A 26,735-nucleotide genomic window follows, 5' to 3' on the forward strand; every position below is an offset into this window, starting at 1 on the left:
TGTCTCCCCACACCACTTGTAAAACCTCTGATGCTTTATTTTCACCCCCCAAAGAGTGATAAATCCCCGGGCGAAAGTGGTGCCCTTTTGACCGATCGATGTCGTGGGTGAGGGTGACTTTGTGTCGCAGTAGCAGAGCCAGGGTGCGACTCTTGCATCCTGCTCTCATCCACACGTATCACGTCGACCTGGTTGTAGCCCAACTTCACTCTTTCCGACTGGCGCTGCACTAACACCCACCCACCCCTCAGTAGCAATTTATATTTTATGGTTATTTATGGCTGTTGACCTTCACAATTAACTTTTTATGGTTTCGTGCTGCAGAAATTCCAAATCTAAGCACTATTTTCCTCCGTGCAGACAGTGCTGCAGCCCCCCCACCATCTCCTGTGACCAGTGGGTGCACATCCACACATGCTGTCTGGGACATTTGGTTTGCCTGTGAAAACAGCCTTTGTTAAGCATTACATTCCTCACTAGTCACATTGGTGAGCCGGTCTTTGCACACCTCAGAAACATCCCACCCCCCCTCTGAGCTGCCCGGCAAGGCTTGACCCACGCGGAGCAGGAGCAGGTCACCTCAGTGCCGCCGTTGAACGCTGGCCCCGGCTGCTCCATAGGTCCTCCCTATAATGAGCTTGCTTTGTAATGACCCTCAGCCATGTACACTGACCTTCAGGATATATAAGACACATATGAGCATTAAAGTCAACATACCTGTCATTGTGGAAGAACACATCTACTAGAATAAGTTTCATAATAGGCCCATTAAGTAAGTGCACCATTAACTTCTTAATATTGCTTGTTATTTACATAATAATGAGCTGAAGTCAATATTTTTAGAATTTAAAAATATTTCTAAACTTTTTGAAAACAAAAAAGATTCTAAGGTTTTTATTAAAAGCTGATTAAAACGTGTCATTAAGATCGTTAAAAGAAGTGATGAAAAATGCAAACTGAGTTCTAATAACAAATAAGCACTGTAATGGGTTAATATCGCCCCCTTCTGGAGAAGCAGCAGAAGTGTTGCTGGAAACATTAAATTCTCATGAACAGTAAAACACGTTTTATGATAATCATTACTTCGGCACACCCAATTTACATGATAGCAGACAAAGTCCTCTAAGCAAATTAAAATAATCATATTTTAATGGCTCAAAGTCCAGATCACTGAGATCAGGACCAGAAAAAGAAACCTACAATAAAGAAACCCTGTCTGGTTTCACTCTGACCCTCCGTACAAACAAGCTCACTTTAAATCCACGTTTTCCATCCGTGCTTTTGGTGGTCACTTCACTGAAGTGCACGCTTACTTGTTTTCCACAGCAAGTCATTAATCTGCAGTGCCGTGACAGTGTGGAGAGAGGTGACGCTGAAAATGAAGTGATGATGGCGAGGCCTTGAGGAATGGCTTAAAAGCTCCACACAAGTGATCTGCGACATGGGTAATGTGCATTAAAGCCCACGTTGTTGAGTGAAAGAAATATAACTAATGAGGCAAGTCACCACATCTTCAACAAGTTCTCAGAAATGCACAGCCAAAACAAAAGGAAATACTTTTATTTGTGTACGAAACAAACAGTAATTCAAGAGAAGGATTTCCACAGCTTTTTGCACATTTAAGTTTTTCCTGATTCTGATAATTAAGCGACTAAAGTGTAAAGCTGATACAGCACAACAGCGTCAAGAAGAAAACACAGTCCTTTATGTTGATGGCCAAACACAAAACAATAAGGAATAGAATCGGAACACAAAGTCCTGCAGCAGAAATTAGGAACCTCAGAACACAAAGAAAATGCTGAATATCTCATTTGCTTATTTTGTGTTGCTGCGTCGGGGTAATTGTTTCAGTCTTCTCTCAGATAAGCGTCAGGCACTTCCTCTTCATTCTCCATTGAAGTAACGCGCTGCGACATTCGTTCAACCTCCATTACTTTGGCCTCGGCCAGCTTCCTTTCGGCCTCTGCCGACAGTTTCCTTGCTTCATCCACTTGTGCCTGGGCCACCTGCATGTTTGTCCTCACCGAGATGGAAGCATGCTCAGCTCCTGGACAAACAGGTTACAAAGACATGCTCCGTCATATATCTGGAACTAAAATTGCCTTAAAGCTTTCTCAAGTTCACACAAAAAAGATGTGCTCATTAAGAAGCTACTCCTGTCCATCATCACCTGTTGGTTTTACACAAAGGCCGATTGAGTGACGCCAAATGGTCCACAAACCGTCCAAAGTGAAATACTGACAGCGAATGAATGAGAACAGCAACACACAAAACACCATTAAAAGCTCTGAGAAGGGGATTCAAAGCCGAAAACTTTTATTTATCTCTACAGGAACTGTGGGAAAATGCCTTCGCCTTACAACAGTTCAGCCCCGCAGCCATAAAATCTTTCTCACACCCACCTGACGCGTACGCTGCTTCTGCTGCCGTCTCACACAACTTGACCGCGCTCCCCCAGGTGGATTCGAAACGCAACCACTGATCGCGTCTGTCATTCACCTGTGAGGACAAAGAGAAACAAGAAAAGCCCAAATCAATTCAAATCCTCAACGACTGTCAGCGTTCTGTCCATGTCTGCTGTTGTACTGCAGCAACAAACCTCTGCACGCTGGCCAATGATCACCTGCCAGATACTATCCTCTTCTGCTGGCGATAACTTTCCCAAAGAGTCTAAGTACCGCTTTTGAAGAGCGATGAGGGTATGAACAGCCTAAAAGCAGACAGAGGAAAAACAATTTGTTAATTTTTAGGTATTAAATTTGTCACCCAACTTATTCTTTTCTGTCTCGTGAGTCAATTTGTCAACCATATATTTGATACCACTAGTTAAAAACTTACTTTGGAATAGTCTGTGATAGCATCTATGAGAGCCAAAGTGGCTTGCGAGAGAAGAGTGGTGGAACTGTCAGTAACCAGAGATGCTGCTCGTTTGATAAGGGAGTCGTGTGAGAGCTGGTCAGCCTGCAAAAGATACATATGAGAGAAACAAGATAAGGACATACTAAATGAACATGAAATTGTCGAGGAAACATCACTCACCTGTTTGAAAGGTACTGCGCAAAACCCAGCTCCAATTGTAAAAGAAGCTAGACTCGTGTATAAAATATTTGCCCATTTTCCAGGGTTCTGTATTGCATGGTTTCTGTAGTTTAGCAAAACGCAAGCTGCCCTCCTGTGAACGAAGAAAAAGTCATTCCATTACACACAGCACGACAGTCAAGCTCCAACAATCGTGAAATGCGCTGTAGGTCTTCATTTAAAGCTAGTATCAAATGCCATTCACCAAAGCCAAATCCGTATTCAGAATAATAAATACTGTTTGATTTTGATATTCCCCGTGCAGAAAATACTCGGGAACTAAAAGCTGAATAATAGTGGTGTTTATTCTGGAAACGTTATGGTGTCTTGTCAGCACTTTAATACAGAAACATAAATTGCATTACCAGGCAGCATACAATCCATGACATAAACTAAGACTCCGAATCATTTTAATATTTTTAAAATAATCATAAAAAGGCCTACCTAACGACACGGAAGTTGGTTATTAGCCTTGTCAACGCAGCCATCTTGGTCCGCCCTGTTTCCTATTCCCCTACTTTTATTGTTCGTAACTAAACAAAGGTTCCCTTTCACGACAAACAAAATAGCTGGGAAGTTGTTGCACCATGATGCCAAAAGAAAATGAATAAAATATTCATTTTAAACTATTTATTTTCTTGAATCATTATCTGTAGAGGCAGTGGAGCTAGAAAATAAATCTACCCGTGCTTTTGAAATTGAAATGCCTCTCAATAAGTTTTACACACAGTGCATTATTTAAAATATTAGGTTGCGCAAAAATATAGCTTTTGTGTCCAATGTCTGCCATGATTTTTAACAAAACTATTTAGAATCATTACTTATAATTTTGTGTCAGTTTACACTTACATGATATGTATTTCTTGTTTCATGTATTTTAATTTAAATTAAAAGTATATAATATGCAATATTATATACTTATTATTTATGAAGCAATTGATCACAATAGAGTGTGTCAAATTGCTGTACACAAATAAAAGCAAGTAAAAACAAATCAACAATTAAATACAATAAAATGCAGCCCCTCATATAGGTTAAAACATGGAGTGAGTGAGCCTCTCTGTTGACAGAACAGATTCCACAACTGTTAAAGCCTGAAAAACAAAATTGGATTAAATCATACCGTCTTTTTAAAGTCAAAGATACTGAGAGAACAAAATTTAATTCATAATGAAGGGCTGTTTTAATTCACATGACCTGGTTGATTTAAAATTTACAGCATAAATGTTCATGTGTATTGAAGAATTATGTTGGAATTGTTTGAACGGGCAACATAGAATGCATTTTAAATATGGGCTTAAATAATTTAAATGATTTTAAAAAAAAAATAATCAAAAACATCTTGGTCCGACCCTATTTTCGTTCCCCCGTTCCTGTTGTTGGAAACAAACAAAGGTTCCCGCACGCAGTTAACAACGGTTCCCCCTGGTGGTAAGACACGTAACTTCAATTCAATGTGTCGATGTATTTTTAATATACAGTACTCAAATGTGTGTATGTATTTTTTACATCACAAGTCCACCTGTGTCCTTCCATATACCATCTGCCCAATGCTTTTATGATTATTAGTACATCAGGGAACATGTAGCTCACATGCAGGTAACTAATAATAGAGAAATACAATGGGTTCTAAATGTGTAATATAAGTTGTTCTAAATGAACACATATTTAAACAGATTTGCTCAAAAAATAAGGAATTTATTTGAAGTCAGTTTTACAATCAGTCTGCACTGTTCATAGCATGGGTGTGACCAAATGGCAGTGACCCTTGCAAAGCTGCAAGCATGAGGAATTTTTTAACAAATTAAGTTTAGGCACATTCATGTCATCTAAAGACTCATGTCTGCACCTGCAGTTTTGATTTCTCAAAAGCTTTGTTACTGAAAAAAACACAGACAGCATACGATTTCAGTGCGAGGAGAAAAGTCTCATCTCTGAGACCATAAATGAGAGGACTCAGACATCTTGGACAGAGACTAAACATTATATAATTAAAGAATCTAATCTGAATAAATAATTGCAAGTCAATTTTAAGCACAGCATTTTCTACAATAGGGCACCACATTTGAGAGAGACTGAGCAGCAGCTGGATGGCATGAAGCAACACCGTTCTCATCCCTTTCCACATTACCTGCTTATTCTCTCCTGATGCAGATCTGGCAATTTTTATGATTTTAATATAACAGATGATAATGGAAACAAGCATGAAGGAGAAGTAAAACTGACCTACAGCTGACCGAAGATTACCCTGCCAATTCTCAACAATAAACAATTCCACAGAACAGATATGGGAGTCTGTGTAAACGCTGAAGTGACCCAGCGAAAAGAAGGTTGACAGAACAATGATGCTCGGTACAAGACTGAGGCTGTGAACAATGAGGATACAGTGCAATGCTCTGCCTGGGAAGCACAGGTCTGCATGGCGCAGAGGCATGCAAATGGCTACGTACCTTTCCAGAGACATTACAGTGAGAGTAAGTGGTGTAACATAACTACACACAGATAATACAGTAAATATTATAAAACAAATCCACATCGGTATTGGAAGACGATAAAAAGACCGAACAAGCAAGACATTAGTTAAAATCAAAATGATGGAATCCGACATCAACGTAACAAGAAATAAGATATAACGCATGTTCCTGTAGAAGATATCCTTCGTGAAAAAGGTTGTAATCATTATGGAGTTGACAAACAGAAAAAGTAAAATCAAGACCTGAACAAAGGCTACATTGAGATGACTTTCATGTGTTGATGATCCATTACCAGAGTTATTTTGTGCCATCAATTCTAAAAAAACAAAACAAAAGAAAAAACATGCATGTGATTATAGCAAAAAAATAAGCACATCTATTGAGCTCGGCCTTTAGGTAAAACATGTGCCATAGTGAGATGAGAGCAAAGCACAATGACAAATCTATTTGTTGCTCTCTTGGAAGATTTTATAGTCATGACGAGAACACAAGGGAACTTTGAAATATTTTTGCTTTGCCCTGTGAACTTGTCATCACTTTGGAATTTGTTGCCATGCATTTGCCACACTCAGGCAGGGCTGGGATGTTTGGGGGGGGGGGGGGGGGGGGGATTTGTGTTAGTTTTTTCTAAGGCCTGAAATCTGTTCTCAAACGTTGTTATCGGGGTCTTTTGTAACTAACTGATGTCAGCTAACTTATAATGTGTTGCACAACTCACCCAAGAACAGAATATTTTAAATGAATGATGTTCATAGGCATTATCATTGGGTTTCAGTATAATTCAACAATAAAACGTTTTAAGTTAGCCTATAAACTTGAATTCTAACTGTTGCACAGCTTCCAGCCTTTCAAGCTCATTTCCATACATCAGTAAGTGTCCAGGCCAATCAGGGACATTAAGAGATGACACATCTAAAGAGAGACACTTCTTTGGTTGAATGACATGTCTTGCTCATGGTCAAAGATACATTTAATTTGCCTGATAATGTGCCACACTTGTCTCTGATAAAGGACAGCTGTAGAAATTCAATTCTCCTTTGCTGAGGTTTTACTTGGTTTGACTAAAGATCTGATTTGTATATCAGCTGTAGTGAAGTAATCAGCATCTGTTCAGTTTTGTGGTTTGAAGGCTCGATGGTGAATACATTTTTGAATAAATTTGATGGTGAATATATTCGATAATTTTTGACTGAAATCTTTGACTGATATCTTACTAATTAGGTGTTCTACAGGTCATAATCATACTGATTTTGTAAGATCCAAATGGATGTTCTTGCGTATCTGGCAGGCCTTCGAGCCGTCCAATCTCATTGCCACAGATTTAAAACTGTGTTTAGTAGAGTAAGTAGGAGCATTTCCACCCGCACAAGGCAAAGGGAACTGAAGGAAAGGGACAGCTGTGCAACCTTAAGAAAGCCACTAATAAGTGAGTCTAATCAGAAAAAAAATAGACTTAAATTTGGATAAAGATTGGACTCTGGAGCAATGGAAAAAAGTCATGTGGTCCGATGAGCCCAGATTTACCCTCTTCCAGATTGACCGGTGCATCACTCTTCATCTGCCTCAGAAGAAAGGCACATGAAGGCAAAAGTGATGTAGCATCATACCTAGTGCCCACAATACAAGCCTTTGGGGGTATCCCTGATCTGGGGTGGCTGCAGTTGATCAGGTCCAGGTTCAGCAACATTATGTGCCCAAAGAATGAGGTCAGCTGACAACCTGAATATACTGAATGACCAGGTTTTTCCAACAAGGAATTCTTTTCTACCCTGAGCCCATGGTTATATTCCAAGACAAAGCCTGAATGCATCAGGCTCAATTGTGAAAGAGTAATTCAGGGAACATGAGACATCATTTTCATACATGGATTGGCTCCCTGTCAGTGGGGGTCATAGGTCACCGGTCAGTCCCGCCACCCAATATTCACAGTAGCGTTGTTTGTAGTTATAATTAAACAATAATCAAGAAAACACTTCAATCTGACAAAGTTATATTATTGCCCCCCACCTTCATTTGCCTCACAGTGGGGATCCACTGCTGAACTGGTGCTGTTCTGTGCATTAGGCAGGAAAGAGTGCGGTTCTCCTGGTTCAGCAAATAATATAATTCCAAAGTTTGTCCGTTTTCTGGATTTTACACACAATAAAATGATACAGTTTTAAGTGTAGGTAGGGCTGGATTTAAAAACAGCCAACAAAATTTGATTAGCATGTTGTACACTTGGTCTGTGATAACCCAGGGGAGTTGGTGATTCTAAATATCATTAATTGGAATAGCTAATTATGTTTTTGCAGTTTACCTGTGGTGATTTTCCAGCAAAACAAACTCCGATCGTTGCTTTCTTTAGCCCAGGCATCATCAACGCACCCACCTTTAAATAATAAATGATGCCAGCCAGTTAATTGGTTTCACTGGAGATTATTACCGCAAACAGGAAAACAGATGACAGACTAATTGTCATTATATGGAAGAAAACATGATCTGATGAAAGACAAGTCAAGGTCCAGCAATTCCCTCTCATGAGGTCACAATGCCATGATGTAAGAGTTGACAAAGGTGCAACAAACATACTACAAGCAGCTCCAATAAAGTCCTGAACATTGGTTTCTCGGTAATATTAACTTGTAGGCAAAAGAATATAGTTGTATTCCAGCATAACAGTGATTCCACTTGCCACAGTGACAATGATATTTAATGTTATACATGTATCACAGATGCTCGCTGGTTGGCATGGCCCTCCTCAGCAATTAAATCCTGGTTATGACGTTATCACAGAGCCACGTGAGGATTGAGCCCTGAGGCACAGCAGCATTGTACATTGTAACTGGGAAAAGACTAATGCATGTTATGTTTGCAAAGGTTTCAAGCAGCATTTACTAACCTATGCCATGTCATCTTGTTGTAAAAGTGACCCCTTACATGGAATTTTGGCTAATACAGTTTGCACACTCATCAACACAGTGCAATAACACATATCATGCTTAGGAAGGTGACAACAGTATTGTGCTTACCTCATTTTGTCAGATTGGTTGCATTTTGTTGTTAAATGTTGATAGTTTGCTACCTTAGCTTGGAGGGTGAGCTAACATTTGCTAACTTCTTTTCATGAAGCTTTGCCGACAGCCACTGTACATGGCTGTGATTGACAAGTGGGTTTCAATGTTGGTTTGCAGGCAATAAAAGTCTGGTTGAACAATGAGAGAGGGTCAGTTCATGTTACAAACCCAACACAGGCCATGGCTGAACTGGCTATATGCAGTATGTAAGCATGGATTACATATTAATTACCCCTTAGTAAATTAATGGGAAGTAAGTTAAAATGAAGCACATTTAATTTCCATTGCTTCATGATATCAAAACATATCACAATAAACATAAAGTAAGTAAGATCTTAAAGGAACTCAAACTCATGACAGTCGCCCACTAGTGCTGGCTGCAGTATAACCCAAAAAGTGTCCTTCTGAACTATAAGAGGTACACTGTTAAGTACTCAGGAAAGTCCTTTTTTATAATTACTTAATTCATTTAAGAATTCATGTATTATTTGTGTACAGTGGCGTTTCACGCTGTCATGGTCATTTATGTCATCTTTCTGAAACAATTGCTGCATCATAATCAGTCAATCTATCAATCAATCTTTATTTATATAGCGTCTTTTACAATCACATTTTTTTCTAGGCGCTTTCCAGAATCCCAGGGCCTAACTCCAGACAAGCAACAGTGGCAAGGAAAAACTCCCCTTTAACAGGAAGAAACCTAGAGCGTCCCAGGCTCATGTAGGGGGACCCTCCTGCTGATGGCCGACTGGGTAGAGAGGGAGGAGAGGGAGAGGAGAGGAGAGAGGGAGGAGAGGAGAGGAGAGGGAGAACCCCTTTCCCCTTGGGTGACAGAGGCCTGTCAGGTGATCATGTTTCTGGACCCCGGCAGCCTCGGCCTGTAGCAGCATAACTAAGATGACCTAATGATTAGATGACCCCCTAAGCATGATAATTTGTCTGTCTATGATAGTAACTGGAACTATGGAATTAGTGATAATAAGCTTTGCATTGTCAAATCACATGGAAACGCCCACAAAAAAGAAACTTGCCCCAACAGTAATGAATTCAATAGAATATACAACAACAACCTGGTCATGAAATTTGAACTTTTTTTAAACTGGATGAATATAGAAGATAATCAATATTTGATGTATCTTTTCATCCAAGTAAGGAGCTCTTTCTAAAAAGGTCTGTTTCTGCAGCTGTCGGTGACGCCATGATCTGATTTTTCTTTTTTTTCTTCTGGAGTTGCAGAGCCTACAAATAAAGGTTTTCACTAAATCTCTCACAGGGCTGCGCAGAGCTCACAAGACCACCACTTGTGGGATGGCAGCAAACAGCTCTGAGCCTGCTGGTCAATCCTCAGCTCGCAAGATAAATAGCCGAGTCATTCTGGTTCAGGTTTTGGTCTTAGTCTTTCTTTGCATCAATTTTTTGCTGATCGTGACCTTTTCCATGAGGCATTTCTTCTACACGACCATGCGTTACATCCTGTTTGCTGTTACTCTGCTGTCCGATTCTGTCCTTTTACTCCTGACTGACATCATGCTCATTTTAAGCTACTTTGCTGTCGCCATAGAAATGTGGGTTTGTGTGACCATATATGTTGTTCTAGCTCTGTACACTTTTGTCACACCTGTCACTCTGACAGTGATGACCCTGGAGCGCTACGTGGCCATCTGCCTGCCCTTGCGCCACTCGGAGCTGTGCTCCATGCGCCGCGCTCTGCACTGCATCCTCCTTGTCCATGGCGTCAGCTTCCTACCCTGCGCTGTCGTCCTCTCCATGCTCTTTGCGTCTGCCAGCTACAACTTCTACACTCAGGTCAAGATATGCTCAGCGGAAATACTCATTATTCACCAATGGCAGAGTCATCTTAGGTCAGCTATAAGTCAGTTCTACTTCTTAATCATGTGTGTTGTTATTTTATTGTCTTACATTAAGGTAATGAAAGTTGCCAAGGCCGCATCAGGGGAGAACAAAAAGTCAACATGGAAGGGGCTCAGGACGGTGATCCTTCATGCTTTCCAGCTGCTGCTCTCCCTCATCCAGCTGTGGTGTCCGTTTATAGAATCTGCTATATTTCAGATTGATTATATGCTGTTTATTAATGTCAGATACTTTAACTACGTGACTTTCATTCTGGCTCCGAGGTGTCTGAGTCCTCTCATTTACGGTCTGAGGGATGAGAAGTTTTTTAATGCTTTGAAATATTTGGCTCTGTGCGGCTTGTACAAAAAAGATTGGATTTATTTGATGATTGAGTATTGAGACTATCCTACCTGTGTGATGCATTTTTAACCCAATTTTATTGATTCCAGTCTTCAAACACTCCTGTCTTCTGATAATCAGGTTTGTGGCACTTTAGCTTTTGTGAAACCTGACAGCAACACGCAAGCTTTATAGTCCCGAAATCAAATTCAAGGTTTTATTTTTAACTCCTTTTAGTTTAATATGTGACAGATTTCATTGTTGTTTTATTTGCACTTACTTTATTTTTTGGATTCTTTCCAAGGTTTCCTCAATGATGCCTTGGTTTTTGCCTTGTTTTTTTTTTTAATTTCAGAACCAGCTAATTTCTTTTTTACTGTTTTATTGTTTTTTCTGCCCAACATTACATGTACATGGTGTCTATGTGTTATTGGTTTAATGAGTAAACCTTTTATGCTCAAAATGCTGGTTCACTGCTGTTATATACCTGATAAAATAAAACTATTGTGAAATTATGTGTACTTTAAGTGTCCCTCCCTGCATTTGAAATGTTTGAATGCTATATAGAACAATGTTGATATGAAAATTAAAGGGAGAGAGATTTTTTGCATCATTCACTGCACCATGATGGTTAAAGAGAAAATCCATTGATTGTTTAATGAAAAGAGAAGCAAGAGACTTTCAAAGGTAGAACAAGCTAGATTCTTTTGTGTTACTTGACTGTTTGGGGGTAATACTTTTTTTAATCATTGCTGTTAAAGCAATAAATCCTAGTAAAGTGGGTTTTGAATTAACAACAGGTAACTGGGAAAAAAACAGAACCTTCAGAGATCGTTAAGTTACTAAGTTTTGTTTGCCTGGTTTTACCATCTAAAGAATTCTAATGCATATTCAAAATGTCAAATAAGGTTTCAGTGGCTGCTGGTGTCTTGCGAACTCACTGTTAAACTGTTTTTACTCACAACTGTCTTCTCAAACCGAGTCTTTCTCTCAACCATGCATTATATTTTATTCACTTTCACATGGAAACGCCCGCAAAAAAGAAACTTGCCCCAACAGTAATGAATTCAATAGAATATAGTGAGATCAACAACAACCTGGTCATGAAATTTGAACTTTTTTTAAACTGGATGAATATAGAAGATAATCAATATTTGATGTATCTTTTCATCCAAGTAAGGAGCTCTTTCTAAAAAGGTCTGTTTCTGCAGCTGGTGGTGACGCCATGATCTGATTTTTTTTTCTCTTCCTGGAGTTGCAGCCTACAAATAAAGGTTTTCACTAAATCTCTCACAGGGCTGCGCAGAGCTCACAAGACCACCACTTGTGGGATGGCAGCAAACAGCTCTGAGCCTGCTGGTCAATCCTCAGCTCGCAAGATAAATAGCCGAGTCATTCTGGTTCAGGTTTTGGTCTTAGTCTTTCTTTGCATCAATTTTTTGCTGATCGTGACCTTTTCCATGAGGCATTTCTTCTACACGACCATGCGTTACATCCTGTTTGCTGTTACTCTGCTGTCCGATTCTGTCCTTTTACTCCTGACTGACATCATGCTCATTTTAAGCTACTTTGCTGTCGCCATAGAAATGTGGGTTTGTGTGACCATATATGTTGTTCTAGCTCTGTACACTTTTGTCACACCTGTCACTCTGACAGTGATGACCCTGGAGCGCTACGTGGCCATCTGCCTGCCCTTGCGCCACTCGGAGCTGTGCTCCATGCGCCGCGCTCTGCACTGCATCCTCCTTGTCCATGGCGTCAGCTTCCTACCCTGCGCTGTCGTCCTCTCCATGCTCTTTGCGTCTGCCAGCTACAACTTCTACACTCAGGTCAAGATATGCTCAGCGGAAATACTCATTATTCACCAATGGCAGAGTCATCTTAGGTCAGCTATAAGTCAGTTCTACTTCTTAATCATGTGTGTTGTTATTTTATTGTCTTACATTAAGGTAATGAAAGTTGCCAAGGCCGCATCAGGGGAGAACAAAAAGTCAACATGGAAGGGGCTCAGGACGGTGATCCTTCATGCTTTCCAGCTGCTGCTCTCCCTCATCCAGCTGTGGTGTCCGTTTATAGAATCTGCTATATTTCAGATTGATTATATGCTGTTTATTAATGTCAGATACTTTAACTACGTGACTTTCATTCTGGCTCCGAGGTGTCTGAGTCCTCTCATCTACGGTCTGAGGGATGAGAAGTTTTTTAATGCTTTGAAATATTTGGCTCTGTGCGGCTTGTACAAAAAAAGACTGGATTTATTTGATGAGTGATGAGTATGAGACTCATCCTACCTGTGTGATGCATTTTTAACCCAATTTTATTGATTCCAGTCTTCAAACACTCCTGTCTTCTGATAATCAGGTTTGTGGCACTTTGGCTTTTGTGAAACCTGACAGCAACACGCAAGCTTTATAGTCCCGAAATCAAATTCAAGGTTTTATTTTTAACTCCTTTTAGTTTAATATGTGACAGATTTCATTGTTGTTTTATTTGCACTTACTTTATTTTTTGGATTCTTTCCAAGGTTTCCTCAATGATGCCTTGGTTTTTGCCTTGTTTTGTTTTTTTAATTTCAGAACCAGCTGATTTTGTTTTTTACTGTTTTATTGTTTTTTCTGCTCCAACATTACATGTACATGGTGTGTATGTGTTATTGGTTTAATGAGTAAACCTTTTATGCTCAAAATGCTGGTTCACTGCTGTTATATACCTGATAAAATAAAACTGTCTTGAAATTATGTGTACTTTCAGTGTCCCTCCCTGCATTTGAAATGTTTGAATGCTATATAGAACAATGTTGATATGAAAATTAAAGGGAGAGAGATTTTTTGCATCATTCACTGCACCATGATGGTTAAAGAGAAAATCCATTGATTGTTTAATGAAAAGAGAAGCAAGAGACTTTCAAAGGTAGAACAAGCTAGATTCTTTTGTGTTACTTAATAATAATAATAGTAATATTTTTTTTTAATCATTGCTGTTAAAGCAATAACATCCTAGTAAAGTGGGTTTTGAATTAACAACAGGTAACTGAGAAAAAAACAGAACCTTCAGAGATCGTTAAGTTACTAAGTTTTGTTTGCCTGGTTTTACCATCTAAAGAATTCTAATGCATATTCAGAATGTCAGATAAGGTTTCAGTGGCTGCTGGTGTCTTGCGAACTCACTGTTAAACTGTTTTTAATCACAACTGTCTTCTCAAACCGAGTCTTTCTCTCAACCATGCATTATATTTTATTCACTTTCACTCTAGTGTCTGAAAGTGTATTTTTAATCCTATCTGACCTTCCCTTATTCTGTATTCCACCTATTTCACTGTGCAAGTCAGTCTGTGCATCGTTTTCTACCTGATCTTTACGGCACCCAGAGCTTTGCTCCTTGCACAACACTCAGAAATACATCCTGATCATCCTTACTTGATTAATGATGAGGGTCACTCATCCTCTTTTGAGGGGAACAAAGTCTGAGCAACAGCTCTGGAATTAATATTTTAGTGTTGTTTTATTTTAATTTTTTGTCACACAGCATGATTTCTTTATCGGAAATGCCAGTTTCCGTATTGGTGTATTGGTCATGCTGTCTTCACAATTTGATCTTCTGTGATCATCTGACACAAGCTCATCAGTTTAAGATCATTGGGCCTCATTCACCAATATGTTCTTAAGAATCTTCTTAGATTCTGAAGTTGTTCTTAAGAAGTTCCTTAGGAAAACCCTATGTCAGATTCATCAACGCGTTCATAAGCCTCAGAATTGTTCGCAGCTGCGTTCTTAGATTGATGGATGCCATCTACTCGTAAGTTGAGAGCGCGTGCCTGGTGAGTCTAATTAACATACTATTAGCATAAGTCACCGCCCACTAATGCCCATAAAAGGAACTGCAGCAGGGCCCTGTTGACAGAGCAAAAAGCAGCAAAGTGCCCAAAGCTTGCCTCTCCACGCCTGATTTCTGACGCTGTATAGAACAATCAAGAAAGGATGGCTAACACGCTTGATAAAATTGCCTCAACCCTGATGACTATAGCCAGCACGCGGGTCGTTTTTGCAGTTGAATCCAGAAAACTTTCTGTGAAACTCAGTGCATCAAGAAAGAGCTGAGCTGAATGACTGCAGTTCCTCATAAGCATCAGCATGACACACAAGACACTTTCCCACTACACTATTGACTCCATGGGTTTTCCTTAACGCCATGCGGTTCCTTATCAACGCAGGCTGGGGTCTTCATGACGAGGCGGTCTGAGGCGGTAAACAACACTTTGTTCATCACAGATAAACGTTTGTGTTGCGCTGTTGGCTCTTTTCGGGACAGAGCCTGAACAATTAGACAAGAAGTCGTGATCCCACAATATTTTTTTTCTTTTTTTTTGCATTGATGTATTTTTACTTAAAATTTAACAGTTGCAATGTGGATCCATAAACAAAAACAATTGCTTGATAATATTGACTCCAGAAGAAGGACCTAATTGTTGGGATTCCACAGAAGAAAGAACCACAAGAAGGCAAAGTGGTAAAGCTCAAAAATGTAGTTTTTTTTTAGCGAGTCACCAGCAACATCAATGAACTGGCAAAAACAAGGCGTAACAGAAAAACACAACTGTACACAAATCCTTCCAATAATAATTCTCCAAAAATATAAACACCCCCAAAGGGGGGGGGGAACCAGTGGTTTTACACTTACAAAAACTAAGATGAAGCACATGTAACTTACTGGCACAATCAGGCACAGGCAGCAAGAACAGACTGGTTTAAATATTAAACTAATCAAGCCCCAATGCGTATCAGGTGCGTCTACAAAATGGAGGGAAAACAAAGCAAGGACAGGAAATAGATGGGTGGAGCACCTGCGCATGATCAACAAATGTAAAGAAAATCACCAAGTGTGAACTCACAGATCACCAACACAAATACATTCACTTCATTGTTTGGAACAACCACAACAGCATTTTCTTCTTCTATGGTTTCAAATATTGTCGCAACAGTGCCAATATGATAACTTAAGAGGGACTTACGGTCATTTGGAGTTGGTAAAAGTGTTCTATGACTTGTAAATTTGTTTCTTTTTTTTTTTGTTAAAGGTATCTGGTTTTGTTTTTGAAAACAGGTTTTATAAAGTGTAACACTGGTTTCGAAATTGTAAATCTATTCCAAACTTTATGAATGTGTTTTATCAATGCTATTTTGCCTTGCACTTCTCAGCCACCGTAGGTTTTGGGCTCCTGTTGAAACAAAGAGGAGTAACATTCTAGCATCCACGTTGAAAGCTCAGAAATTACTTTGGTCCGGTAAAAAACAGAGCTGTCGTGAAATTCATGCACGTCCCGAGAAATCTGTCACAATACGGTTATGGCCGTAGGCCTGTGGAGCGTGGAGGGGCCTTGGCAAGCAGGTGATATTTCAAATCCTTGAAGTTTTGTCTCAGCTGAGGATCACTGGTACGACCTTCAAGTTGTGGTGCAACAAATGATTGATGTTTTTCTGTGTCGTGAAAGATAATATCTAAAGCATCTGCTCACAACGGACGACTCAGGAAAACAGATTCTGTTGAGTTACGTGTTCTATAATGGTGCTGATGGTGATGACGTGAGTCGTTTCTACTGTATAAAGTCTTCAGACACACACTCTTAGTCAGTCTCCTGCAGACCAGCAGGATGTGGACACACACTGCAGGGATGATTTGGTGAGCAGGCAGACCTGAATGACTTTTGATTCGAACCATGCAGCATGATTTCACTGTTTAAATAGGTGTAATATTTCCTCCCATTTACAGATTTCTTGTGCAGAATCAGAATGTCAGATAATGCTTCAGTGGCTGGAGGCGTCTCCCTGCGAGCTCGAATCTACGAGCAGATCATTATTACACAGCTCATTGTGTCAATTTTCTTTATGATCAACCTGCTTCTGATCGCAACTGTCTTCTCAAACCATGTCTTTCTCTCAACCATGCGTTACATTCTGTTTCTTATCACTCTTGTGTCTGACAGTGTATTTTTAATCCTATCTGACCTTCTCCTGATTTTGTATAACATCTATTTCACTATGCAAGTCAGCCTGTGCATCGTTTTCTACCTGATTGTGTGTCAGTGTATGTTTGTCACGCCGGTCACTCTGACAGCAATGACGCTGGAGCGGTACGTGGCCATTTGCCTGCCTTTACGGCACCCGGAGCTTTGCTCCCTGCACAACACTCAGAAATGTATCCTGATCATCCTTACTGTCAGCAGTGTGCCCTGCTTCATCATTGTATCCACCTTCATTGCAGCAGCCTCCAGTTCTGTGTATACACAGCACAAGCTTTGCTCCATGGAGATGTTTGTCCCCCTCCCCTGGCAGAATCACTTTAAATTTGCTGTATATCAGTTTTACTTCTTCATCATGTCCATCACCATCACTTTCTCTTATGTGAAAGTGTGAAGGGGCTCAGGACGGTGATCCTTCATGCTTTCCAGCTGCTGCTCTGCCTCATCCAGCTGTGGTGTCCGTTTATAGAATCTGCTATTATCAAAATAGATCTATTATTGTATATTAATGTCAGATACTTTAACTACGTGACTTTCATTCTGGCTCCGAGGTGTCTGAGTCCTCTCATCTACGGTCTGAGGGATGAGAAGTTTTTAAATGCTTTGAAATATTTGGCTCTATGTGGCTTGTACAAAAAAAAGATTGGATTTACTTGATTACTGATGAGTGTCAAACTCATCTTACCTGTTCGATGCATATTTACATCACTTGATTCATTTAGAAAGGCAGAATTTTAGGGGATTTCTTCATTTAAGCTCTCTTGTCATTATCAGCTTTGTGGTACATTTTCCTTCCTGACGGCAACAAACACCCATTTTCATAAAATCAAATTCAAGATCTATCTTTGTGCTAGTTTGATTTTTGTTATAAATTGAAAATTAGAAAAATATATCAAGTAATTGATTTGGAATGAATAGTTTACAGTTGTTTTATTTGGACTTTTTTTCTATGTGACTTAATCTGATGTGTTTATTTTGAATGTATCATCATGTATTCCTGCCAAAGTTTCCTTGTTGGTAATGCTGTGTCTTCCAACATTCACATTCTGTCCTCTAACTTTCAGAAACTCATCAGGTGGCATTTTGTTGTTTTATTTTGCTTTCTGCCCCCACACCATGTGTGAATGGGATGTCATTGTTTGTTTACTTTCAGAATAGATTGAAATTGTACACTTCACCCTGATACTAATAAATATGATACCAGATGTTTTGTGCATATTGGTCTTATTTGCTGGAAATGTATTGAACAAGTGGGTATTTGATATGGTGGAAAAACAGGAAGTGTGGTTGAAATGTTTCCTGAATGAGCAACAATTATTCGAATGTGGGGAATATTTGAAATGTCTGGACCGTGCCAGCCGTCTTTGTTACGATGTTGTTGGGAATCATAACCAGCACTTTTAGCATTAATAACCACAGACATTTGTGACTCGAAACATTTGTAGCAGAAGCTCAGTGGGAACTGGTCACCTGGATGCTGAAACACTTTGTGCTTGATCGATCGGTGCTGGGAAACAGAACAAAACACAAAATGTAAACATTGCCATTATTTACAGGCTGACACTTGACTTTTGAAAAGAGGCTATTGTTGTCAGTCACATAAGTATTTGAAATTAACATTTTCCTTAATGTTTGTTGACATATTTGGGCCATTGTATGATTGCTTTTTAAACAGATTTCTTACATATTGCTTCTTTAAACGTCATATTTGCGGCTGTTTATCTGCTCAAGGCTCCTGTAGAAACACAGAGGAGCAACATTCTGGCATTCACTTCTACATTTACAGACATAAAACTCAGGGATTATTTCGCTCAGGCAGAGAACTTCATCATATTTTGAGCCATCGTGAAAATTCACGAACCCTGAAGTTTTGTCTCAGCTGAGGATCACTGGTACGACCTTCAAGTTGTGGTGTGAAACAAATGATTGATGTTTTTCTGTGTCGTGAAAGATAACATCTAAAGCATCTGCTCACAACAGATGACTCAGGAAAACAGATTCTGTTGAGTTACACTTTCTATAATGGTGCTGATGGTGATGACGTGAGTCGTTTCTACTGTATAAAGTCTTCAGACACACACTCTCAGTCAGTCTCCTGCAGACCAGCAGGATGTGGACACACACTGCAGGGATGATTTGGTGAGCAGGCAGACCTGAATGACCTTTGACTCAAACCATGCAGCATGATTTCACTGTTTAAATAGGTGTAATATTTCCTCCCATTTACAGATTTCTTTTGCAGAATCAGAATGTCAGATAATGCTTCAGTGGCTGGAGGCGTCTCCCTGCAAGTTCAAATCTTCGAGAAGATCATTATTACACAGCTCATTGTGTCAATTTTCGTTTCTATTAACCTGCTTCTGATCGCAACTGTCTTCTCAAACCAGGTCTTTCTCTCAACCATGCGTTACATTCTGTTTTATCTTCATCACTCTTGTGTCTGACAGTGTATTTTTAATCCTATCTGACCTTCTCCTGCTTTTGTATAGCATCTATTTCACTATGCAAGTCAGCCTGTGCATCATTTTCTACCTGATTGTGTGTCAGTGTATGTTTGTCACGCCGGTCACTCTGACAGCAATGACGCTGGAGCGGTACGTGGCCATTTGCCTGCCTTTACGGCACCCGGAGCTTTGCTCCCTGCACAACACTCAGAAATGTATCCTGATCATCCTTACTGTCAGCAGTGTGCCCTGCTTCATCATTCTATCCACCTTCTTTGCAGCAGCCTCCAGTTCTGTGTATACACAGCACAAGCGCTGCTCCATGGAGATGTTTGTCTCCATCCCCTGGCAGAATCACTTTAAATTTGCTGTATATCAGTTTTACTTCTTCATCATGTCCATCACCATCACTTTCTCTTATGTGAAAATTATGAAAGTTGCCAAAGCTGCATCAGGAGAGAACAAAAAGTCAACATGGAAGGGGCTCAGTACGGTGATCCTTCATGCTTTCCAGCTGCTGCTCTGCCTCATCCAGCTGTGGTGTCCGTTTATAGAATCTGCTATTGTCAAAATAGATCTATTATTGTATGTTAATGTCAGATACTTTAACTACGTGAGTTTCATTCTGGCTCCGAGGTGTCTGAGTCCTCTCATCTACGGTCTGAGGGATGACAAGTTTTTAAATGCTTTGAAATATTTGGCTCTGTGTGGCTTGTACAAAAAAAGATTGGATTTACTTGATTACTGATGAGTGTCAAACTCATCTTACCTGTTCGATGCATATTTACATCACTTGATTCATTAGAAAGGCAGCATTTTAGGGGATTTCTTCATTTAAGCCCTCTTGTCATAATCAGCTTTGTGGTACATTTTCCTTCCTGACGGCAACAAACACCCATTTTCATAAAATCAAATTCAAGATCTATCTTTGTGCTAGTTTGATTTTTTTGTTATAAATTGAAAATTAGAAAAATATATCAAGTAATTGATTTGGAATGAATAGTTTACAGTTGTTTTATTTGGACTTTTTTTCTATGTGACTTAATCTGATGTGTTTATTTTGAATGTATTATATTCCTGCCAAAGTTTCCTTGTTGGTAATGCTGTGTCTTCCAACATTCACATTCTGTCCTCTAACTTTCAGAAACTCATCAGGTGGCATTATGTTGTTTTATTTTGCTTTCTGCCCCCACACCATGTGTGAATGGGATGTCATTGTTTGTTTACTTTCAGAATGGATTGAAATTGTACACTTCACCCTGATACTAATAAATATGACACTAGATGTTTTGTGCATATTGGTCTTATTTGCTGGAAATGTATTGAACAAGTGGGTATTTGATATGGTGGAAAAACAGGAAGTGTGGTTGAAATGTTTCCTAAATGAGCAACAATTATTCGAATGTGGGGAAAATTTGAAATGTCTGGACCGTGCCAGCGGTCTTTGTTACGATGTTGTTGGGAATCATAACCAGCCCTTTTAGCATTAATAACCACAGACATTTGTGACTCGAAACATTTGTAGCAGAAGCTCAGTGGGAACTGGTCACCTGGATGCTGAAACACTTTGTGCTTGATCGATCGGTGCTGGGAAACAGAACAAAACACAAAATGTAAACATTGCCATTATTTAAGGCTGACTCTTTACTTTTGAAAAGAGGCTATTGTTGTCAGTCACATAAGTATTTGAAAATAACATTTTTCCTTAATGTTTGTTGACATATTTGGGCCATTGTATGATTGCTTTAAACAGATTTCTTACATACTGCTTCTTTAAACGTCATATTTGCGGCTGTTTGTCCGCTCAAGGCTCCTGTAGAAACACAGAGGAGCAACATTCTGGCATTCACTTCTACATTTACAGACATAAAACTCAGGGATTTTTTGGCTCAGGCAGAGAACTTCATCATATTTTGAGCCATCGTGAAAATTCCCGAACCCTGAAGTTTTGTCTCAGCTGAGGATCACTGGTACGACCTTCAAGTTGTGGTGAAACAAATGATTGATGTTTTTCTGTGTCGTGAAAGAAACATCTAAAGCATCTGCTCACAACAGATGACTCAGGAAAAGAGATTCTGTTGAGTTACACTTTCTATAATGGTGCTGATGGTGATGACGTGAGTCGTTTCTACTGTATAAAGTCTTCAGACACACACTCTCAGTCAGTCTCCTGCAGACCAGCAGGATGTGGACACACACTGCAGGGATGATTTGGTAAGCAGGCAGATCTTTTGACTCGCACCATGCAGCATGATTTCACTGTTTAAATAGGTGTAGTATTTCCTCCCATTTACAGATTTCTTGTGCAGAATCAGAATGTCAGATAATGCTTCAGTGGCTGGAGGCGTCTCCCTGCGAGCTCGAATCTACGAGCAGATCATTATTACACAGCTCATTGTGTCAATTTTCTTTATGATCAACCTGCTTCTGATCGCAACTGTCTTCTCAAACCATGTCTTTCTTTCAACCATGCGTTACATTCTGTTTGTTATCACTCTTGTGTCTGACAGTGTATTTTTAATCCTATCGGACCTTCTCCTGATTTTGTATAACATCTATTTCACTATGCAAGTCAGCCTGTGCATCATTTTCTACCTGATTGTGTCTCTGTGTGCGTTTGTCACGCCGGTCACTCTGACAGCAATGACGCTGGAGCGATACGTGGCCATTTGCCTGCCTTTACGGCACCCGGAGCTTTGCTCCCTGCACAACACTCAGAAATGTATCCTGATCATCCTTACTGTCAGCAGTGTGCCCTGCTTCATCATTGTATCCACCTTCATTGCAGCAGCCCCCAGTTCTGTGTATACACAGCACAAGCGCTGCTCCATGGAGATGTTTGTCCCCCTCCCCTGGCAGAATCACTTTAAATTTGCTCTATTTCAGTTTTACTTCTTCATCATGTCCATCACCATCACTTTCTCTTATGTGAAAATTATGAAAGTTGCCAAAGCTGCATCAGGAGAGAACAAAAAGTCAACATGGAAGGGGCTCAGTACGGTGATCCTTCATGCTTTCCAGCTGCTGCTCTGCCTCATCCAGCTGTGGTGTCCGTTTATAGAATCTGCTATTATCAAAATAGATCTATTATTGTATATTAATGTCAGATACTTTGAACTACGTGACTTTCATTCTGGCTCCGAGGTGTCTGAGTCCTCTCATCTACGGTCTGAGGGATGAGAAGTTTTTAAATGCTTTGAAATATTTGGCTCTGTGTGGCTTGTACAAAAAAAGATTGGATTTACTTGATTACCGATGAGTGTCAAACTCATCTTACCTGTTCGATGCATATTTACATCACTTGATTGATTTATAAAGGCAGAATTTTAGGGGATTTCTTCATTTAAGCCCTCTTGTCATAATCAGCTTTGTGGTACATTTTCCTTCCTGACGGCAACAAACACCCATTTTCATAAAATCAAATTCAAGATCTATCTTTGTGCTAGTTTGATTTTTTTTGGTTATAAATTGAAAATTAGAAAAATATATCAAGTAATAGATTTGGAATGAATAGTTTACAGTTGTTTTATTTGGACTTTTTTTCTATGTGACTTAATCTGATGTGTTTATTTTGAATGTATTATATTCCTGCCAAAGTTTCCTTGTTGGTAATGCTGTGTCTTCCAACATTCACATTCTGTCCTCTAACTTTCAGAAACTCATCAGGTGGCATTATGTTGTTTTATTTTGCTTTCTGCCCCCACACCATGTGTGAATGGGATGTCATTGTTTGTTTACTTTCAGAATGGATTGAAATTGTAACCTTCACCCTGATACTAATAAATATGACACTAGATGTTTTGTGCATATTGGTCTTATTTGCTGGAAATGTATTAAATAAGTGGGTATTTGATATGGTGGAAAAACAGGAAGTGTGGTTGAAATGTTTCCTGAATGAGCAACAATTATTCGAATGTGGGGAATATTTGAAATGTCTGGACCGTGCCAGCCGTCTTTGTTACGATGTTGTTGGGAATCATAACCAGCACTTTTAGCATTAATAACCACAGACATTTGTGACTCGAAACATTTGTAGCAGAAGCTCGGTGGGAACTGGTCACCTGGATGCTGAAACACTTTGTGCTTGATCGATCGGTGCTGGGAAACAGAACAAAACACAAAATGTAAACATTGCCATTATTTAAAGGCTGACTCTTTACTTTTGAAAAGAGGCTATTGTTGTCAGTCACATAAGTATTTGAAATTAACATTTTTCCTTAATGTTTGTTGACATATTTGGGCCATTGTATGATTGCTTTAAACAGATTTCTTACATACTGCTTCTTTAAACGTCATATTTGCGGCTGTTTGTCCGCTCAAGGCTCCTGTAGAAACACAGAGGAGCAACATTCTGGCATTCACTTCTACATTTACAGACATAAAACTCAGGGATTTTTTGGCTCAGGCAGAGAACTTCATATTTTGAGCCATCCTGAAAATTCACGAACCCTGAAGTTTTGTCTCAGCTGAGGATCACTGGTACGACCTTCAAGTTGTGGTGAAACAAATGATTGACGTTTTTCTGTGTCGTGAAAGATAACATCTAAAGCATCTGCTCACAACAGATGACTCAGGAAAAGAGATTCTGTTGAGTTACACTTTCTATAATGGTGCTGATGGTGATGACGTGAGTCGTTTCTACTGTATAAAGTCTTCAGACACACACTCTCAGTCAGTCTCCTGTAGACCAGCAGGATGTGGACACACACTGCAGGGATGATTTGGTAAGCAGGCAGACCTGAATGACTTTTGATTCGAACCATGCAGCATGATTTCACTGTTTAAATAGGTGTAATATTTCCTCCCATTTACAGATTTCTTGTGCAGAATCAGAATGTCAGATAATGCTTCAGTGGCTGGAGGCGTCTCCCTGCGAGTTCGAATGTTCGAGCGGATCATTATTACACAGCTCATTGTGTCAATTTTCGTTTCTGTTAACCTGTTTCTGATCGCAACTGTCTTCTCAAACCAGGTCTTTCTCTCAACCATGCGTTACATTCTGTTTGTTATCACTCTTGTGTCTGACAGTGTATTTTTAATAATAGCTAACCTTCTCCTGATTCTGACTTCCACTTATTTCACCATAGAAGTCAGCCTGTGCATCGTTTTCTACCTGATTGTGTGTCTGTCTATGTTTGTCACGCCGGTCACTCTGACAGCAATGACGCTGGAGCGGTACGTGGCCATTTGCCTGCCTTTACGGCACCCGGAGCTTTGCTCCCTGCACAACACTCAGAAATGTATCCTGATCATCCTTACTGTCAGCAGTGTGCCCTGCTTCATCATTCTATCCACCTTCTTTGCAGCAGCCTCCAGTTCTGTGTATACACAGCACAAGCTTTGCTCCATGGGGATGTTTGTCTCCATCCCCTGGCAGAATCACTTTAAATTTGCTGTATATCAGTTTTACTTCTTCATCATGTCCATCACCATCACTTTCTCTTATGTGAAAATTATGAAAGTTGCCAAAGCTGCATCAGGAGAGAACAAAAAGTCAACATGGAAGGGGCTCAGTACGGTGATCCTTCATGCTTTCCAGCTGCTGCTCTGCCTCATCCAGCTGTGGTGTCCGTTTATAGAATCTGCTATTATCAAAATAGATCTATTATTGTATATTAATGTCAGATACTTTAACTACGTGACTTTCATTCTGGCTCCGAGGTGTCTGAGTCCTCTCATCTACGGTCTGAGGGATGAGAAGTTTTTAAATGCTTTGAAATATTTGGCTCTGTGTGGCTTGTACAAAAAAAAGATTGGATTTACTTGATTACTGATGAGTGTCAAACTCATCTTACCTGTTCAATGCATATTTACATCACTTGATTGATTTAGAAAGGCAGAATTTTAGGGGATTTCTTCATTTAAGCTCTCTTGTCATTATCAGCTTTGTGGTACATTTTCCTTCCTGACGGCAACAAACACCCATTTTCATAAAATCAAATTCAAGATCTATCTTTGTGCTAGTTTGATTTTTTTGTTATAAATTGAAAATTAGAAAAATATATCAAGTAATAGATTTGGAATGAATAGTTTACAGTTGTTTTATTTGGACTTTTTTCTATGTGACTTAATCTGATGTGTTTATTTTGAATGTATTATATTCCTGCCAAAGTTTCCTTGTTGGTAATGCTGTGTCTTCCAACATTCACATTCTGTCCTCTAACTTTCAGAAACTCATCAGGTGGCATTTTGTTGTTTTATTTTGCTTTCTGCCCCCACACCATGTGTGAATGGGATGTCATTGTTTATTTTCAGAATGGATTGAAATTGTACACTTCACCCTGATACTAATAAATATGATACCAGATGTTTTGTGCATATTGGTCTTATTTGCTGGAAATGTATTGAACAAGTGGGTATTTGATATGGTGGAAAAACAGGAAGTGTGGTTGAAATGTTTCCTAAATGAGCAACAATTATTCGAACATGGAGAATATTTGAAATGTCTGGACCGTGCCAGCCGTCTTTGTTATGATGTTGGGAATCATAACCAGCCCTTTTAGCATTCTGGAAAGCTGGACCGTAGTAATGACTTTTATTAACACACGGGCAAACAGGAACTCAGGCAGACAAGGAAACACAGGAAATAGTCCGTTCTTCAGGCTCTGGGCCCGCACAAAGTCTATGGGTTGCAGGCTCGGGAAGTGGGACGAGCAGCAGCGAAGTCGGGGCCGGGCGGAGAAGTCTAAACCAGGTGAGCAGACAGGAACCAGAGACGCTGAGGCAGAAGTCATAGTCAGGGGCGGAAAGCAGGTAGGTTGTCCGGGGAACAGGCAAGGCAGGCAGAACGAAGACAGGCAGGGTCGGTAACGGGTAATCCGGCAGGGAAACAACGCTGGAAAGTCTCGCATGAAAGCAGAAGAACAATCTGGCACTGAGTGAGTGTGAGGCTGGAGAATATATACACTGGTAGGTGAGCTGATTGATGAGTGAGGGCAGGCGTGCGATCAGTGACTGAGAGCAGGTGTGTGATCCGTGACTGAGAGCAGGTGTGGTGATCAGTGACTGAGAGCAGGTGTGGTGATCAGAGGGTGTGGTGTGAGCAGGGCAGTGGAAAAGTACTGGGACAGGAGGGAACTGGGGAAAAGGGGCTGTGACAGAACCCCCCTCTCAAGGGACGGCCCCTGACGTCCCAAAAACAAAGTCCAAGCTGAGCCGGGTGGGTGGAGGGGGGCCTGGAGGAGGGCTAAAATTCTTCAGAGGCCTCCGTCTCAGCTTCCTCTTCGTCCTCGTTGCTGGAAGCCTCGGATGAAGGGAGGACAGAGTCTCTAAATTGGCACCCCCACCAGCATTGGGGATCTTGGAGGGCTGGTCAGGGTGACAGTGATGGAACTCGCGGATGAGCTGCGCATCCAGGATGTGACGGGCCGGGACCCATGACCTCTCCTCTGGGCCGTATCCCTCCCAGTCTACGAGATACTGAAGACCCCTTCCACGGTGGCGGGAGTGCAGCAGGCGGCGAACTGTGAAGGCA

General features: G+C 40.2%; 6 protein-coding genes and 2 pseudogenes across 6 annotated transcripts; 6 read left to right on the forward strand and 2 right to left on the reverse strand.

The window, feature by feature from the left end:
- Positions 1-1,544: 1,544 nt before the first annotated feature.
- Positions 1,545-3,679, reverse strand: LOC130535308 (diablo IAP-binding mitochondrial protein-like). The gene is made up of 6 exons (XM_057050301.1): positions 3,523-3,679; positions 3,040-3,172; positions 2,839-2,961; positions 2,600-2,710; positions 2,403-2,499; positions 1,545-2,047 (listed from the first exon to the last, which is right to left on the reverse strand). The coding sequence occupies exons 1-6, from the start codon at positions 3,564-3,566 to the stop codon at positions 1,848-1,850; spliced, it is 708 nt and encodes a 235-aa protein (XP_056906281.1). The 5' UTR covers positions 3,567-3,679; the 3' UTR covers positions 1,545-1,847.
- Positions 3,680-4,883: 1,204 nt separating this feature from the next.
- LOC130535050 (odorant receptor 131-2-like) lies at positions 4,884-5,863 on the reverse strand. The gene has a single exon (XM_057049860.1). It carries the CDS (start codon positions 5,861-5,863, stop codon positions 4,916-4,918), a length of 948 nt encoding a protein of 315 aa, XP_056905840.1. The 3' UTR covers positions 4,884-4,915.
- Positions 5,864-9,916: 4,053 nt separating this feature from the next.
- Positions 9,917-10,861, forward strand: LOC130535320 (odorant receptor 131-2-like). The gene has a single exon (XM_057050313.1). The coding sequence runs from the start codon at positions 9,917-9,919 to the stop codon at positions 10,859-10,861; it is 945 nt and encodes a 314-aa protein (XP_056906293.1).
- Positions 10,862-12,132: 1,271 nt separating this feature from the next.
- Positions 12,133-13,525, forward strand: LOC130535111 (odorant receptor 131-2-like). The gene has a single exon (XM_057049966.1). The coding sequence runs from the start codon at positions 12,133-12,135 to the stop codon at positions 13,069-13,071; it is 939 nt and encodes a 312-aa protein (XP_056905946.1). The 3' UTR covers positions 13,072-13,525.
- A 3,031-nt stretch (positions 13,526-16,556) lies between these two features.
- Positions 16,557-17,767, forward strand: LOC130535034 (odorant receptor 131-2-like; annotated as a pseudogene).
- Positions 17,768-19,130: 1,363 nt separating this feature from the next.
- On the forward strand, positions 19,131-20,687 carry LOC130534999 (odorant receptor 131-2-like). Its single transcript, XM_057049760.1, has one exon. It carries the CDS (start codon positions 19,320-19,322, stop codon positions 20,007-20,009), a length of 690 nt encoding a protein of 229 aa, XP_056905740.1. The 5' UTR covers positions 19,131-19,319; the 3' UTR covers positions 20,010-20,687.
- Positions 20,688-21,393: 706 nt separating this feature from the next.
- LOC130534990 (odorant receptor 131-2-like) lies at positions 21,394-23,057 on the forward strand (annotated as a pseudogene).
- Positions 23,058-23,950: 893 nt separating this feature from the next.
- Positions 23,951-25,568, forward strand: LOC130535387 (odorant receptor 131-2-like). The gene is made up of 2 exons (XM_057050383.1): positions 23,951-23,985; positions 24,076-25,568. Exon 2 carries the CDS (start codon positions 24,096-24,098, stop codon positions 25,026-25,028), a length of 933 nt encoding a protein of 310 aa, XP_056906363.1. The 5' UTR covers positions 23,951-23,985; positions 24,076-24,095; the 3' UTR covers positions 25,029-25,568.
- Positions 25,569-26,735: the final 1,167 nt, after the last annotated feature.

The sequence above is a fragment of the Takifugu flavidus genome, chromosome 12, assembly GCF_003711565.1.
Source record: "Takifugu flavidus isolate HTHZ2018 chromosome 12, ASM371156v2, whole genome shotgun sequence".
Classification (NCBI taxonomy): domain Eukaryota; kingdom Metazoa; phylum Chordata; class Actinopteri; order Tetraodontiformes; family Tetraodontidae; genus Takifugu; species Takifugu flavidus.

Excerpts from the sequence above, each read along its gene's own strand:
- LOC130535308 (XM_057050301.1), bottom strand. The coding sequence starts at position 3,566 with ATGGCTGCGTTGACAAGGCTAATAACCAACTTCCGTGTCGTTAG. Across the intron at positions 3,173-3,522 it reads ACCAACTTCCGTGTCGTTAG|GAGGGCAGCTTGCGTTTTGC; the intron begins GTAGGCCTTTTT and ends CTTCGTTCACAG. Across the intron at positions 2,711-2,838 it reads CTATCACAGACTATTCCAAA|GCTGTTCATACCCTCATCGC; the intron begins GTAAGTTTTTAA and ends GTCTGCTTTTAG.
- LOC130535050 (XM_057049860.1), bottom strand. The coding sequence starts at position 5,863 with ATGGCACAAAATAACTCTGGTAATGGATCATCAACACATGAAAGTCAT.
- LOC130535320 (XM_057050313.1), top strand. The coding sequence starts at position 9,917 with ATGGCAGCAAACAGCTCTGAGCCTGCTGGTCAATCCTCAGCTCGCAAG.
- LOC130535111 (XM_057049966.1), top strand. The coding sequence starts at position 12,133 with ATGGCAGCAAACAGCTCTGAGCCTGCTGGTCAATCCTCAGCTCGCAAG.
- LOC130534999 (XM_057049760.1), top strand. The coding sequence starts at position 19,320 with ATGCAAGTCAGCCTGTGCATCATTTTCTACCTGATTGTGTGTCAGTGT.
- LOC130535387 (XM_057050383.1), top strand. The coding sequence starts at position 24,096 with ATGTCAGATAATGCTTCAGTGGCTGGAGGCGTCTCCCTGCGAGTTCGA.